The sequence below is a fragment of the Triticum aestivum genome, chromosome 1B (assembly GCF_018294505.1).
Source record: "Triticum aestivum cultivar Chinese Spring chromosome 1B, IWGSC CS RefSeq v2.1, whole genome shotgun sequence".
Classification (NCBI taxonomy): Eukaryota; Viridiplantae; Streptophyta; class Magnoliopsida; order Poales; family Poaceae; genus Triticum; species Triticum aestivum.
Genome location: NC_057795.1, coordinates 355,750,022 through 355,765,715, shown reverse-complemented (window position 1 = coordinate 355,765,715; position 15,694 = coordinate 355,750,022). Strand labels below are relative to the sequence as shown.

Below are 15,694 nucleotides of genomic sequence, written 5' to 3'. Positions count from 1 at the left end.
CTTTGAAACATCCATGTTTTGAAGACTTTCGTAAAAATTGCCTATTCACCCCCCCTCTAGTCGAGTACTAGCACTTTCAGTCTTCAAGTTATGGGGCTGCACCGGCCAGCCCCTGGCCAGCGGCTGGCGGGATGCCCAGCGCTTCCCGGGCGGCATCCGGGGTTGTCGAAGGTCTTGGCGACGATCTTGAGCTTGCTCGTGGGCGCAGCCGTGCACTTTGCGCTCTTCGGTGAAGCGATGCATGCGATGATCCATCTCGGCGGGGAGCTTGCCAATGTCGACAACAAGCTCGTGGAGGAGAACCGCCGCCTGGAGCACAAGTGGCAGCGGCTGAAAGTTGCCATTAACCTTGGGAAACTTCAGCGCGACAAAGCCAAAGCGCGCGCAGCAGCCTCACTCGCGACGCTTGCGCCCGCGCCATGGAAGAGGCCAAGGAAGCCAACCGCCATCTGGATGCGGCCGAGGAGCGAGAGCGGGATCTTCTATCTTCAAATGCGGCCCTCGACTGTGAAATCGAGGAGTGTCGCGCCCTTCTGGCCTCCTCACCAGGTGGGATGGCCCTCGCTGAGGCGGAGCTCCTGAGGTGCCATGAAGATCTGACGTTGGAGACCATAGAGCACGGCATGGCGTTGGAGAGGCTGGAGATGAGGGAGCGGCAGGCTGCCGTGGCTGAGGACGCCGTCACCGCCCGAGAAGCTCAGGTCCAGCTGGTGGTGGAGAAGGAGGTGGCGAAGTGTGCTGAGTTGGCTGGGAGACACCGCTTGGATCTGGAGCTGCTCACGGCTGAGCTTGAGGGCCAGACCTCTGCCCTGAAGACTGAGCCACGGTCTGTAGAGCAGCGCGAGAGCGCTGCTTGAGAAGCCCTGATTTCCTCCGAATGTGCCCTGGATTCTGCCCGAGCTGAGATATCCTCTCTTCAAAAGCAAGTTGAGGGTACCGCCTCCCTCCTGGAGAAAGCTTTGAGTGAAAAGAGTCGTCGCCTGACATTGGAGCGCGAGCACGACTCCATGCTCCAAAGTCTGCGCGTCAGAGCCAACAATGCCTTGGGTGCTATTTGCAATGAGAGCGCTCCTCACACGCACGAGTGTGACTACGCCAGCCATCTCAACTTCTTTACTAACATCGTGACCCGCTTGGAAGACCAGGCCGCGAAAGCTCGCCAGTTTGTTGCGGAGAGGAGTCGGGGCCTCCTCGGGCGTGCACTCTCACGCATCTTCAGCAACCTTCTGAACCTTGATTCCGACTTTGACTTCAGCACTGTGCTAGCCCCCGTGCCTGCAGCCAGCCAAGACAAGCTCACCAAGTGGGTGGATGGCCATGTGAACGCCTTGGTGAAGGAGCTAACTCCTGAGGATGACATGGCCGTGCTCGCGGCCGAAGAAGATGGCGCGGGTGGTGACAACGAGGAGGATGGCAGCGAGGACGCAGATAGCGCGGACGGGAGTGACGAAGAAGACGCATCCAGCTAGGCCCGCACTTTGCTTTTGCTTCGACCTATATGACGAAAACTTCAATGCATTCTTGTGAGAGCATTTTGAGAAGGGGGTGCCCCTTATGATGTACTCCCTCCATCCGGAAATACTTGTCACCAAAATGGATGAAAATGGATGTATCTACAACTAAAATACATCTAGATACATCCATTTCAATGACAAGTATTTCCGGACGGAGGGAGTATGAGATTGTAAAATGTTTTTGAAATGGCGCCCGGAAAGCGCCACAGCAGGACTGCGGACTCCCAAGCGAGGCAGCCATTATGACTTATCTTGGGTTTTGTGGGTCTTGAGTGAGGCCCGGTGTCGCGGCGGCGCCTCTTCCCTTGAGGCGAGCCTGCTGCAGGCTCGAGAGGTTCTGTACCTCTCTAGGGGCATGCCGGCCTGCCGTGGAGTGCCTCGTGAGAAGCCAACCGCCAGATTGTGGCGAGGTGGGCGCGCGGGGCGGCCGCACCCTTGAGTCCCCGTGGGAAGCGATCGGCACCAGCGCGTACACCATACCCAGCCCCCGCTCACAAGGCGCTTGAGGGTAGGGTAGCAGTCACGAGCTCCAGAAAAAATGCTAGAACTGAAGGCAAAAGAGTGGCACGAAACGAGAAAATTCCCCCCATTTTTATAAACGCACGAAAAACAACTCCTTCAAAAAGGCGGCAAGCAAGTACAAAAAAGGAGGTAAAAAGCAGACGGCCACGTCTGGCGCCTAGCTAGTCTTCAGTCTTCGGTCTTCGGTCTTCTCACCAGCGCGGAGCTAAGTGCTTCCACTAGCTGGGCATAGTCATTGGGGATAGTGTCGACGGCCAGTGCGGAGCATGGTGCTTCCACTAGGACGTGGGTGGGAGCCCTCGTGAGGCCCCAGAGAGGCACTCAGGAGACTCTGGGACGTGTACAGCCCCACTCATTATTACGTGAGAGTGTCACGAGCGGAGACCTTCACAGGCCGGAGCCTTGCTTCATGTCGCCCGGCAAGGACCTCGCCGTGCGCCGCCCCCGACCATCGTTGGGGAGACCGGAAACCAGGACAAGACCAAGGGGCAAGGGGGACGTTGGCAGCATCCTTGGCGACCGTAGGCCCCCTGCCGAGGAGAAGGGCTCGCCGGCGCCTTCCCCGGCGAGGAACCTACCTCCAGGCAGGGCCCTGCTTCATGCGGCGCGAGAAGGGTCCTGCCGCCGGGCTTCCCTCGCACTGCTCCCAATGTCCTTCATGCTCCTTCGGGGGATCCGACGTCCTGAGAGTCCTGGTGGCTGTTGCGTCCTGGTTCACCTGCGATCCATGGTCAGTGTAAGTGTGCCCCTGCGGCGTTAGCTGTACCCAGAGGCTGCCGTTGTTGCAGACGTCGGCAGGGCTTGGTGGTGGTTCGAAGGAGAGCGCAGCCTCGTGTATGTCCAGTGCCCAGCCTGGCGTGGTGGGTCGGCTGGGGCCCCTCTCACCGCGCGTGCCTTGGGTCCAACGCGACGGGGACATTGGCTTCCAGGCTGTTTGCGCCAGAAGAGTCACCCGGCTGCCTCACGTTCCCGCCTGCTTCTGTCGCCCTCGGGTCCTGTTGGCCAGGGGCCGGCACTCCAACGCGGCCCCTGGTGATATCGTTTGGAGCAGCCCCGTGCCGAGGGGGCGCGTTCGGGGTAGCGCGAGCCGCCCCGTGGGGCCGGTCAACGTCGAGAGGCTCTCCAGGGGCCCTGGGAGGGGGCGCGCGGTTGTGTCGAGGATGAGCGCGCGCCCCTACCACCGCCTGCGACGTGGGCAGGGTGCAGAACGGCGCCGCCCCCCTGCACGCCGCATCCAGCAGCTCGGCGACCCGTTCCAGTAGGGTGTCACGACCGCTTTCCAGCAGCCTGCATCGTAAGAGCTCTCGGGCGACGATGACCGCCGCCCGCATGTTTGCTTGTTCCCTGCACGTGTGCGGAGTAGTTGTTGCAGCGTAGTTCGCAGATCGCACGGTAGTGCGGCGCCAGCGGAGAAGGTTGCACCATGCGCCCCCCGCGACCGGTCGCCCCTGGCGGAACGCGGGCCGCGAGTAGAGCGGAGTGGAGGTCATCCTCGTCTGCGGGCGCTGCCGAGGAGGCCTGGACGACCCAGTGCTCGACGTGCGCTCGCGGGGTGTCGACCATGGCGTTGGTGGAGCGGCGGAGGACTGGTCGAGGAAGAGAAGATCCGACGCACCCCTACCTGGCGCGCCAAATGTCCGATTTAGGGTTCCGCAAACCCTTGAGAGGTTCGAACATTGGGGTGCGTGAGGAGATCTCTACCTGTCCAGTCTGCCTACTTGCGATCCTCCTAAGCCAGCGCGTCGAGCTCAAAAAGACACAAAGACACAGCGGTTTATACTGGTTCGGACCACCATTGTGGTGTAATACCCTAATCCAGTGTGGTGTGGTGGATTGCCTTGTAGGCTGCGGATGAACTAGTACAATGGATGAACTAGCCTCAGGAGGTGAGGTGTTCTTGTGCTGGTATGGTGGTTGGGTGAGAATGGATCGCTTCCCCTCTATGGTGGTGGCTAAGTCCTATTTATAGTGGCCTTGGTCCTCTTCCCAAATATGAGCGGGAAGGGATCCCACAACGGCCGGATTTGAAAGGGGACAAGTAGTACAGTCTATCCTGACAAAAGTAGTCTTCGTCTGTGAAAAGCCTCTGGTCGTGACGCTGTAGTGGGCTCATCGATGACCTCCGTCCTGCCGTCCTAGCGGTCTTTGTCTCCTTGCACTGAAATGGAAACCTTTGGTTGATTCCTCGAGACTCCGCGCCTGTGGCTTGCCTTCTTTGCACCGAAGAGGAAACCTGCGTTCCGCCCGCCTGGCGCCCGCCTGGCCTTGGTCGTCAAGGCTCACGTCAGCTGAGCCTCATGAGGTACCTTGCATAGAACTCTCCGCCCCTCAGGAGCCCTCCCGAGGAGGCCGGTCCCCTCGGGGGTCTTGGCTTCGTCCGCCTCGCGAGGGTCTTGGTGTTGGTGTTGAAGCTGGGTCGTACCAAGCCGTCGATGGAGACACGTGGTGGGCCGTAGGCAGGCAGGGCTGTATACCCCCGAATCCAGGACGCCGACAAAGGCATATGCCATAGACGTCGTCACGACGGCAGACAACGCCACCTCCCTAGCAGCTGAGCATGGTAGGGGCACCTAGGGATTTAACCAAGTTGCACTAGGCACGACAGACGTTGACATATTTCACTTGGACTTCAAGACGTCTGTGTGCATTGTTTTCCTAGTTCTGGTGGCCTTGCTCAAGGCCAAGGATGGGGAGACAAGGCCATTGCTTGAGGTCATGGTCGACGGTGGTGACAGAGGTTGTGGTGTAGTAGGATTCAGCCAATGGCCAAGGTCGCTAGAAAGAAGAGGAGATGACATGGAGAAGAAACACTGCATGAACAAAGGAGAGGAAGCGATGCTTGGACATGAAACAAATGGGGATGAGTTGATTGGTGGGCCACGCTTAGGGCCAAATCAACCAATTTAGCTTAATTTTTGCCATAGAATAGCTCTCTAGGGCAATTGGCCCACTGAACATGAAAATATGGATAACACAACAACGAAACGACTAAAAACGATTGGAATGCGTAATTAGATAGCCAAAATCGCCGAATGCGTGAGAGGGCTGGGAAGTCGCTCCTTGTACTGTCCTAAATAAATAAATACTCCATCCGTTCCGAAATACTTGTCATTGAAATGGATGTATCTAAATGTATTTTAGTTGTAGATACATCGATTTTCATCCATTTTGATGACAAGTATTTCCGGACGGAGGGAGTATTTCTTAACTCAATGAAATGAATTAGTGGCCGTTGCTGCAACTTGACATGAACATCATGCATGTAACTCATCTTACATTCACGCGTTATCTCCTTGAATGTGATATCACTATACTGACCTGCAGCTTATGTTAAACTAAATATTGGTATACAACTTGTCCTCCAAGACTGCAATACATACATGCCATGATGATGACGCAGATAATGACGCCAAATGCTTCCTCAGCAGCAAAAAGTCAAACCTCTCCTCCCACAGAAAGAAGAAGGTCAAACCTCTCCTCCAAACGCTGTTCTACTTAAAAGCGGAGGAATCTCGGATAAAAAAAAGGATTTGAGGAGTTGATCAGTTTTTCCATTTTAGATTAGGTGAGGATCAGCTCCTTTATATGTCAGGGTTTACCTCAGGTGGTAACATTCACACACAAAAGGTTGTATTCACTACAAATTTAGTTATTCCGTCCGACACAAATTAATTAACGTACACTCAATATTAAGTGGACGTCTATTAATATATTTCTAAGAGAGTATTTAGTTTGAGTTATCTCCGGTCCATTTCAGTTCGAATATGTGATTAGAGCAACTCTAATGGGGCGATCCAAACGGACGACGATTTCGTCCGTTTTTTATCCGTTTGGGTCGGCGCCCCGTCGACGCCCGCCCTGTTTTAGATATGGGTCGGCTGCGCGCATAACGCGCCGACCCATATGTGCCGGCGTGGTCGTCTGGTCCCCATATTTTTTTGCATGAAATTGCATAGTTTCAATCAAACAATATAGTTTTTAGACCGAATAAAATAGCATAGTTATTATCACAAGCCGAATGAAAATAAAAATGTCTCACATAGTTTTGCAAACGAATAAAAAAAGATACATCTATTTGTTGCCAACATGAGCCCACATATACTCAACCAAATCATTTGCAGTTGCACGTGAGTTTCCCAATCACGCATGTCTTAATAAAATTGGGTGAACTGTTCAAGTGTTGCCGCTCCTCCATGCTCAGGCACAACATTCTCATCCTGAAACTGAAACCCTTGATCATACAAACGTTCCGGGCGCTCGTCTTCTACGATCATATTATGCATGATCACACAAGCAGTCATTACCTCCCACAATTTCTGCGTGCTTTAGGTATTAGCAGGATACCGAACGATGCCCCGTCGAGATTGCAAAATACCAAAGGCACGCTCGACATCCTTTCTAGCACTCTCTTGCTCTTGGGCAAATCTTTTCCTCTTCTCTCCGACAGGGTTAGGTATTATCTTGATAATAGTGGTCCACTAAGGATAGATACCGTCACCCAGATAGTATCCTTTGTCGTAGTTGTGGCCGTTGACAGTAAAATTCACCGGTGGGTTGTTGCCTTCGGCAAGCCTAACAAACACCGGCGAGCGCTGAAGCACGTTGATATCATTGTGTGATCCGGCCATGTCAAAGAAAGAGTGCAAGATCCAGAGATCTTGAGGCGGCACGGCCTCTAGTATGACAGTACAAGCCCTAACATGGCCCTTATACTGCCATTGCCAAGCGGAAGGTCAGTTCTTCCACTCCCAATGCATGCAGTCTATGATACCAAGCATCCCTGGGAAGCCCCTACTGGCATTCATCGCCAACAAACGGGTTGTATCTTCAGCAGCCAGCTCTCTCAAGTACTCAGGGCCAAACACAGCAATAACAACATTGCAGAACTTATATAGGGACTCTAGGTAAGTAGACTTGCTCATACGGACGTACTCGTCAATGAGATCACCGGGCACTCCTTATGCAAGCATTCGGATGGCGGCAGTGCATTTCTGATAAGAGGAAAAACTAATCTTGCCAATGGCATCCTCTTTGCACTCGAAATAGTCATCATAGCCGAGCACCTCCTCTCTAATACGGTTGAAAAGATGCCTACTCATACGAAAACGGCGATGGAATTTTTGATGTTTGAACAACGGGTTTGTTGTATCAAAGTAGTCCATCCAAAGAAGGAAATGCCCACTCTCTCCATTGCGATTCAACACCGGAAGGTGGCCCAGAATGGAGCCACGGAACAACGGCCGCTGGTTGTTGAGATGATGATGGACCAACACGGCAGCCAATCTCTCCTCCTCGTCATCTGACGATGAATCGTCGGAGTCGCAAAGAAAATTGTGAAAAAAGAACTCGTCAGCGGAGTCCATTTTGTACCTTGTCAAACTGTCAAACAACGTGTGGGCGTCGACGAAGGAGACGACCGGCGAAGGGAGTCGCAGCGTGCACGTACTAGCTAGCTGCCCTGCCAGCGTCCGACGAGTGGGCCGGCGTCCGGCGAGCGTGTCGGTGAGGATCTGGCCGGGCGGCGAGGCGGTATCTTGGTCGAGGGCGGCTGTGTGGTGTGTGTGTGTGTGGGGGGGGGGGGGGAAGCAGTCGGCTCCCGGCGACAAGACGACGGTGGCGGGCGACGTGGGAGTGGGCGGTGTTGCTGGACGGATGTGGATGCGCCGGCAGCTAGCAGAGTCGCTGGCAAAAATGGTCGTCGACGTCGGCGACGAAGGGGGCGTGCGAGGGTTGCTGTTGGATGGGGGATGCCAGTGTGCCACCGACCAACGGGCCCGGGGGAGGAAGGCGAGCGTGCGTGCGTCCGTCGCTTGTCCACGCGGACGCAAATCCGGCTCAAAAATGAATTGGGAATGGATCGCCCGCGAACGAAAAGCGGACGCGCGTCATTTGGGTCAGGCGTTGGCCCACCTTTTGTATCCGCGCCGATTCAAACGAATGGCGGCGGACAAAATGGGTCGCCTCATTGGAGTTGCTCTTAGGGAACATATAAATCATCATTGCAATAAAAAACACACGAGGGATGGCCGGAAATGCTCGTATTGTCCGAGTCTTCCTCCGTCAAAATAAAAAGATTTCTGCAAGGGCCAAGTCAACAGTTTCTAGATGGTTCCTGAATCAACTTGTTGCAAAAGATAATCAGAAAACGCTTTACAGTCTCGCAGACAACAAAACTAAGTCGTGTCATTGCAGGCTTGTAGGCCATATATACACCGCTCCTCCCCTGCATCTCTAACAGTCAAGTCAAGCACCAAGCCACCAACCACAGAAGAACGGATCAAGACACCAGCAATGGCCGGAGGAGGAAGCGACGAAGTGAAGCTGCTGGGCATGTGGGCGAGCCCGTTCGTCCTTCGAGTCAAGCTCGCGCTCAGCCTCAAGGGCGTCGGCTACGAGTACGTCGAAGAGGACCTCAAGAGCAAGAGCGAGCTGCTCCTCAAGTCCAACCCCGTGCTCCAGAAGGTGCCGGTGCTGATCCACGACGGCAAGCCCATCTGCGAGTCGTCGGTCATCCTGCAATACATCGACGAGGCTTTCGCCGGCGTCGGCCCCTCACTCCTCCCGGAGGAACCCCACGGCCGCGCCGTTGCTCGCTTCTGGGCCGCTTACATCGACGGCACGGTATTATATACATCTCACATCGGTTGATTCGTTTCGTTTGAGCTTTTTTTAGCATCTGGTTCATGGTTTCTTCCGCGCGGTTTTGTGATATGGTTGTAATTGTGCAGCTCGTGAAAGCGTCGTCCGAGGCGTCCATGGCCAAGACGGAGGAGGAGAAGGCCGAGGGGAAGAAGCAGGTGGCCGCCGCGGTGGAGACCTTGGAGGGGGCCCTCAGGGACTGCTCTAACGGGAAACCCTTCTTCGGGGGCGACACCGCGGGATACGTGGACGTGATGCTCGGCGGCCTCCTCGCATGGGTGAACGCGGCCGATAAGATGAAGGGCGTTAAGACCTTCGACCCCGCCACCACTCCGCTCTTGGCTGCGTGGGCGGACAACTTCGGATCGTTGGACGCGGTCGAGGCGGTCATGCCGGACGAGAGCAAGCTGGTGGAGTTTGCCATGGCGATGCATGCTCGCGCCGCAGCCGCGGCAGCCGGCGCTACAAACTAAAGAGACGTGCCTACAATTATATAGTGTTTTCTGTATATCGTTTGTGTTTTCTCTATGGAATTTGTGTGCCTATCCATATAATACGTCAATATGTGACATTCGTCGACTTTAAATGTTGAATTTTGTGTTTCATGTTTGAAGATATTTTGAAGGATTTTGTCAAATTTGTCGTGCACGGTCGATAGTTTCAAATGTCCTTTGACCATTAGCTTCATCTCGTAGTTTCACACGCTTTTCATGTTGCACATTTTCTGTTTCAGCGATACAAGACGAGTAGATCTACATCTTCTTCATGGACTATATATATATACATATATGTGGTTTGTTTTAATGACACTCCTTAATCTCCTTTGCCTAGTCCTTTCTGATGTTTGCTCTCGGCCACTGGCGTCCTACTACACTGTGTTGGCACCGGTGTCGTTCCTTTCGGCCTTCTCTCTCCCGTCCTACTACACCCACGCCATCATGGTGCACACACTGTATTTCTCCTCTCTGATCTCCGCCTAGCGTCCTCCTATTCGTCTCTTCCCACGAACTTTCTTCACGGTGGCGATGCTAGCAACTAGTTCACTGCGCCGCCGATGGGGCCGCTTGCCCACGGCTGCATGCTCGTCGCATCAGACGCGGCACCGTAGCCACCGTCCACCGCAGTAGCTGAGACACTCTGTTCTCGCTAATCAGCGTCGACCTAGCCGGATGGACGCACGTTGTAGGCCTCCTCGCCCGCGGCCTACACTAACACCGTCATGTCGAGCATACTATCAAGAAACACTACTATAACTTTATGTGTTATGTGTAGTTGTTAACTCTTAATAATGTTGCTTGTATGCAACCAAACACCGGGCACTTGCATCAGCCCAGCCAATGCACGCAACCAAACGCTAGGTAAAAATATCTCCCCTAAGGCTGGTCATAGTGGGAGTAACATAGGTAGTAACATAGATGTCACATAAGCAAAAATGTTGATGTAGCAAATAATTAATGAGGAGAAAGGCAAATAGAGTAACCTAATATGTTACCATCACATAGCGCTTTCCAATGTAAAATGAGTCTACAAGACAATAAATGAACATATGTATGTTACTACATATATGACACTTCCCACTATAAGGGTAGTAACATAGAGTAGTAACGTATGCATGTTACTACTCTAAGTTACTCCCCACTATGACCAGCCTAATATAGGCAGCCTACATGCAGGCAACCAAACTACATGTAGATATTAGTTTGTTGGCTGTATTAATTGAATCGGGCTCAATTGAAACAAGCATGCAATGTGCCCAAAAAAATACAGCTAACCTACCGCGACCCTCACATTGCAATACTACGGTAGCAGGTACACAGACATTGGCAATCACAGGAAAGCCTCAATTGTAATATTTAAGCTTGTGAGGCATCAGGGCAACAGTACATGCCAAAAATTACAATAGGAAGGGATCCTTTGGGTCAGTGCAGCTTTTTCAACTAAAATCTGATGTGTTTCTTTCTTTGGGCCGGCTGGTGGCGAGGTGTGTTGTCCCATGCCTTCATATTTTTCTGCATCCTATAAAGCTAAGGTACACAATTGCATACTCTAAAGAAACGAATTATATATGATCTTAGTACGACAAGTCGACTATACCATTGGATTGCCTCGTTATTTTAATCTGTGTGGCTTCAAGACACATTGTGCTAGAATCGAACATCAAGTGTGTGTGTGTCTATATTCATCTTCGGTATAGTTCGTTCTGAAAAAGGTTTATTAATTGCTTAATCAACCGAGGAACAATAAAATTGCAGTTTCAAATAGTAGCATCCCCTAACAAAATCTTTAACATTTTATAATTCTCCCTTCTAACGGACATCACGATCCCCACGTTTCTCTCACGGGCGGCTCAGGGAAACCTAGCTGCTTCAAGTTGTGTCCCTCTGTCCCCTCAACGATCCCTCACCATCGCCGGAGGATGCGGACAGGCTAAGCCCGAGCCATGGACGTTAGTGGTGGGGCATGCTCTAGCGGCGCCTTCTCTCCTTCTCAGGGTGGTGGTGGTCCAGGCCACGTGTTACATTGGTAGCAGTGTCTCCTCTAATGGTACGTCAGAAAGGCAGAACGACGAGCAATGTGGCTTCGGCAATGGCCTCGCGACATCTAGCAGTGGGTCGAGACTAGTCTGTTGCGTCGGCTCCATTGCTTCTGGCGATTCAGATCTGCATGGTGTGGCTCAGATATAGCCTCCCAGTTGTGGATTAGGCTGTCCTCCGGCCCTGGCAAGGTTTGGGGCGAGGTCGCGGTTTTGGCCAGGTCCTTACTTGCCTCCAGATATGTGATGTGGTCTCTTGGCCATCAAGGGTAGTCAGTCTCCTATAGATGGTAAAGACGATGACGTGTTGGCTGAGTGTCTGGGTGGCCTAACTGGTCATGGGCTTGGGCATGCAAATCTACCGGCGAAAGCCGTGCTCCTAGTTGGGACCAGAGTTGTTGACGACGCCTATGGGGGCTGCCACCTTGTTGGAGGCATCGGGGTTGCCGTTACATGTTTTCAGGGAAAACCTTTTATCTGGTCTCCTTTTTTGAAAAGGAGGATGACCCCCGACCTCTGCATCAATCGATGCATCCAGCCATATTATTAAATAAAGACGTAACAAAGTTTTAAGGTTCAAAGGGGCTCATAAACTAAGCAAGTAAGCAGTAGTCGAAAGAAAATAAATCTGAAAAGCGCCACATTCGGCGATAAAAAATAAGCTACGATGCCTACACACCTAGCCTATTATTAGCTCGCCACCCAAATCGGCTGAAGATAGCCCGTGCTACCATCTCCCAGCGGTTGCACACAATAACCATAAGCTCCTGAAGTCCGCATGAGTGAGTAAGGACCACATACGGATCCAAGTTGTAGCTTTGTAGATAACATGCAAAAAATTATTGAATTTTGTCCCATTAAAAATCGTATCATTCCTAGTGTTCCATATAACCCAAAATAGTGCACATATTCCTATCGAATATGTTTAGCTATGTGTATGTCCACTCCATTAAGCCACGTCCCAAATAACGTGTTTATGCTCCTTGGAGGATGAACATTAAAAGCTATATGGATTGATCGCCATAACAATTTTGCAAGAGGACATTCGAAAAAGAGGTGTTTAATCGTTTCATTTTGATCACAAAAACAACACCTTGAGTTCCCAACCCAATTCCTTTTCACCAAGTTATCTTTGGTTAGAATGACTTCTTTATGGATGAACCACATAAAGATTTTAATTCGAAGTGGAACTTTAATCTTCCAAAGTGCAAATACATGGATTTCACTGAGAAGATTCCCTTCATGGTTAACTTATAGCGAATTGTATCCGATTAATCGAATAGCTGAACATCCATCAACCTACGAACCAGGTGCAACCATGAATTCCAACATTCCCCTACTAGGGATCTCATAAATTGGATATTAAGCGGTACCGAGTTTAATATTGTGGCAACATAATCCTCCTTATGTTGCACAATATTATATAAGGAGGGATATTGCAAAGCCAAAGGCGTCTCCCCTAGCCATGTATCCTCCCAGAATCTAGTAGTGGTACCATTACCAACTAGGAACTTCACTCGGTGGAAGAAAGTTATTTTCGTCCTCATTAACCCCTTCCAAAAAGGTGAGTCTGTTGGCCTAGCAGTGACCTGGGCAAAAGTCTTAGAATGTAGGTACTTATTCCGCAAGATTTTACCCACATACCCTCAGTCTTCATAGATAATCTGTATAGCTATTTGCTAAGCAGACATCTATTCTTTACCTCTAAATTTTCGATCCCTAACCCGCCCTGGTCTTTTGGCCTACAGATGATATCCCATCTAGCCAATCTGTACTTCCTCTAGGCCTCATCACTTTGCCAAAAGAATCAGGATCTATAGAAGTCAAGTCTTTTCCGTACCCCTACCGGTACTTCAAAGAAAGATAGAAGGAATATCGGAAGGCTCGTCAAAACCAAATTTATCAAAACCAACTGACTGTTGGGGAACGTAGTAATTTCAAAAAAATTCCTACGTACACGCAAGATCATGGTGATGGCATGGCAACGAGAGGGGAGAGTGTTGTCCACGTACCCTCGTAGACCGTAAGTGGAAGCGTTATGACAACGCGGTTGATGTAGTCGTACGTCTTCACGATCCGACCGATCCAAGTACCGAACGTACGGCACCTCCGAGTTCAGCACACGTTCAGCTCGATGACGATCCCCGGGCTCTGATCCAGCAAAGCTTCGGGGATGAGTTCCGTCAGCACGACGGCGTGGTGACGATGATGATGCTCTACCGGCGCAGGGCTTCGCCTAAACTCCGCGACGATATGACCGAGGTGGAATATGGTGGAGGGGGCACCGCACACGGCTAAGGAACGATCCTTAGATCAACTTGTGTCATGGGGTGCCTGTTGGGTAACGTTGCAGAAAATAAAAATTTTCCTACTCGTTTCACCAAGATCATCTAGGAGTTCATCTAGCAACGAGTGAATAGATGCTTCTACATACCTTGTAGATCGCGAGCGGAAGCGTTCAAAGAACGGGGATGATGTAGTCGAACACGACGTGATTCGAATCACCGGAGATCCTAGCACCGAACGGACGGCACCTCCGCGTTCAACACACGTACGGAACAGCCACGTCTCCTCCTTCTTGATCCAGCAAGGGAGGGAGGAGAGGTTGAGGGAGATGGCATCAGCAGCAGCACGACGGCGTGGTGTTGATGGAGCTGCAGTACTCCGGCAGAGCTTCGCTAAGCAATAAGGAGGTGGAGGAGGTGTTGGGGAGGGAGAAGGAGGCAACCAAAGGCCAAGGACTCAAGGTATGAAGTCCCTCCTCTCCCCCACTATATATAGGGGTGCCAAGGGGGGGTGGCCGGCCCTAGGAGATCCAATCTCCTAGGGGTGCGGCGGCCAAGGGGGGTTTCCCTCCCCCCCAAGGCACCTAGGAGGTGCCTTACCCTCCTAGGACTCTTTCCCCCTTAAACCCTAGGCGCATGGGCCTATGTGGGGCTGGTGCCCTTGGCCCAAGCAGGCCAAGGCGCACCCCCTACAGCCCATGTGGCCCCCGGGGATGGGTGGCCCCACCCGGTGGGCCCCCGGGACCCCTCCGGTGGTCCCGGTACAATACCGATAACCCCGAAACTTGTCCCGATGCCCGAAACAGGACTTCCCATATATAAATCTTTACCTCCGGACCATTCCGGAACTCCTCGTGACGTCCGGGATCTCATCCGGGACTCCGAACAACATTCGGGTTACTGCATATACATATCCCTACAACCCTAGCGTAACTGAACCTTAAGTGTGTAGACCCTACGGGTTCGGGAGACATGTAGACATGACCGAGATCGCTCTCCGGTCAATAACCAACAGCGGGATCTGGATACCCATGTTGGCTCCCACATGCTCCACGATGATCTCATCGGATGAACCACGATGTCGAGGATTTAATCAACCCCGTATGCAATTCCCTTTGTCAATCGATATGTTACTTGCCCGAGATTCGATCGTCGGTATCCCAATACCTCGTTCAATCTTGTTACCGGCAAGTCACTTTACTCGTACCGTAATGCATGATCCCGTGACCAAACACTTGGTCACTTTGAGCTCATTATGATGATGCATTACTGAGTGGGCCCAGTGATATCTCTCCGTCATACGGAGTGACAAATCCCAGTCTCGATCCATATAAAACAATAGATACTTTCGGAGATACCTGTAGTGCACCTTTATAGTCACCCAGTTACGTTGTGACGTTTGATACACCCAAAGCACTCCTACGGTATCCAGGAGTTATACGATCTCATGGTCGAAGGAAGAGATACTTTGACATTGCAAAAACTCTAGCAAACGAACTATACGATCTTGTGCTATGTTTAGGATTGGGTCTTGTCCATCACATCATTATCCTAATGATGTGATCCCGTTATCAATGACATCCAATGTCCATAGCCAGGAAACCATGACTATCTATTGATCAACGAGCTAGTCAACTAGAGGCTTACTAGGGACATGTTGGTGTCTGTTATTCACACATGTATTACGATTTCCGGATAACACAATTATAGCATGAATAAAGACAATTATCATGAACAAAGAAATATAATAATAATGCTTTTATTATTGCCTCTAGGGCATATTTCCAACAGTCTCCCACTTGCACTAGAGTCAATAATCTAGTTACATTGTGATGAATCGAACACCCATGGAATTCTGGTGTTGATCATGTTTTGCTCTTGGGAGAGGTTTAGTCAACGGATCTGCTACATTCAGGTCCGTATGTACTTTACAAATCTCTATGTCTCCATCTTGAACATTTTCACGGATGGAGTTGAAGCGACGCTTGATGTGCCTTGTCTTCTTGTGAAACCTGGGCTCCTTGGCAAGTGCAATAGCTCCAGTGTTGTCACAGAAGAGCTTGATCGGCCCCGACGCATTGGGTATGACTCCTAGGTCGGTGATGAACTCCTTCACCCATATTGCTTCATGTGCTGCCTCCGAGGCTGCCATGTACTCCGCTTCACATGTAGATCCCGCCACGACGCTCTGCTTGCAACTG

General features: G+C 51.5%; 1 protein-coding gene across 1 annotated transcript; it reads left to right on the top strand.

Moving 5' to 3' along the window:
• Positions 1 to 8,225: 8,225 nt before the first annotated feature.
• LOC123123846 (probable glutathione S-transferase GSTU6) lies at positions 8,226 to 9,312 on the top strand. The gene is made up of 2 exons (XM_044544482.1): positions 8,226 to 8,657; positions 8,765 to 9,312. The coding sequence occupies exons 1-2, from the start codon at positions 8,328 to 8,330 to the stop codon at positions 9,146 to 9,148; spliced, it is 714 nt and encodes a 237-aa protein (XP_044400417.1). The 5' UTR covers positions 8,226 to 8,327; the 3' UTR covers positions 9,149 to 9,312.
• Positions 9,313 to 15,694: the final 6,382 nt, after the last annotated feature.

Coding starts and splice junctions, on each gene's coding strand:
- LOC123123846 (XM_044544482.1), top strand. CDS start 8,328: ATGGCCGGAGGAGGAAGCGACGAAGTGAAGCTGCTGGGCATGTGGGCG. Junction 8,658..8,764: donor CCGCTTACATCGACGGCACG/GTATTATATACA, acceptor GTAATTGTGCAG/CTCGTGAAAGCGTCGTCCGA.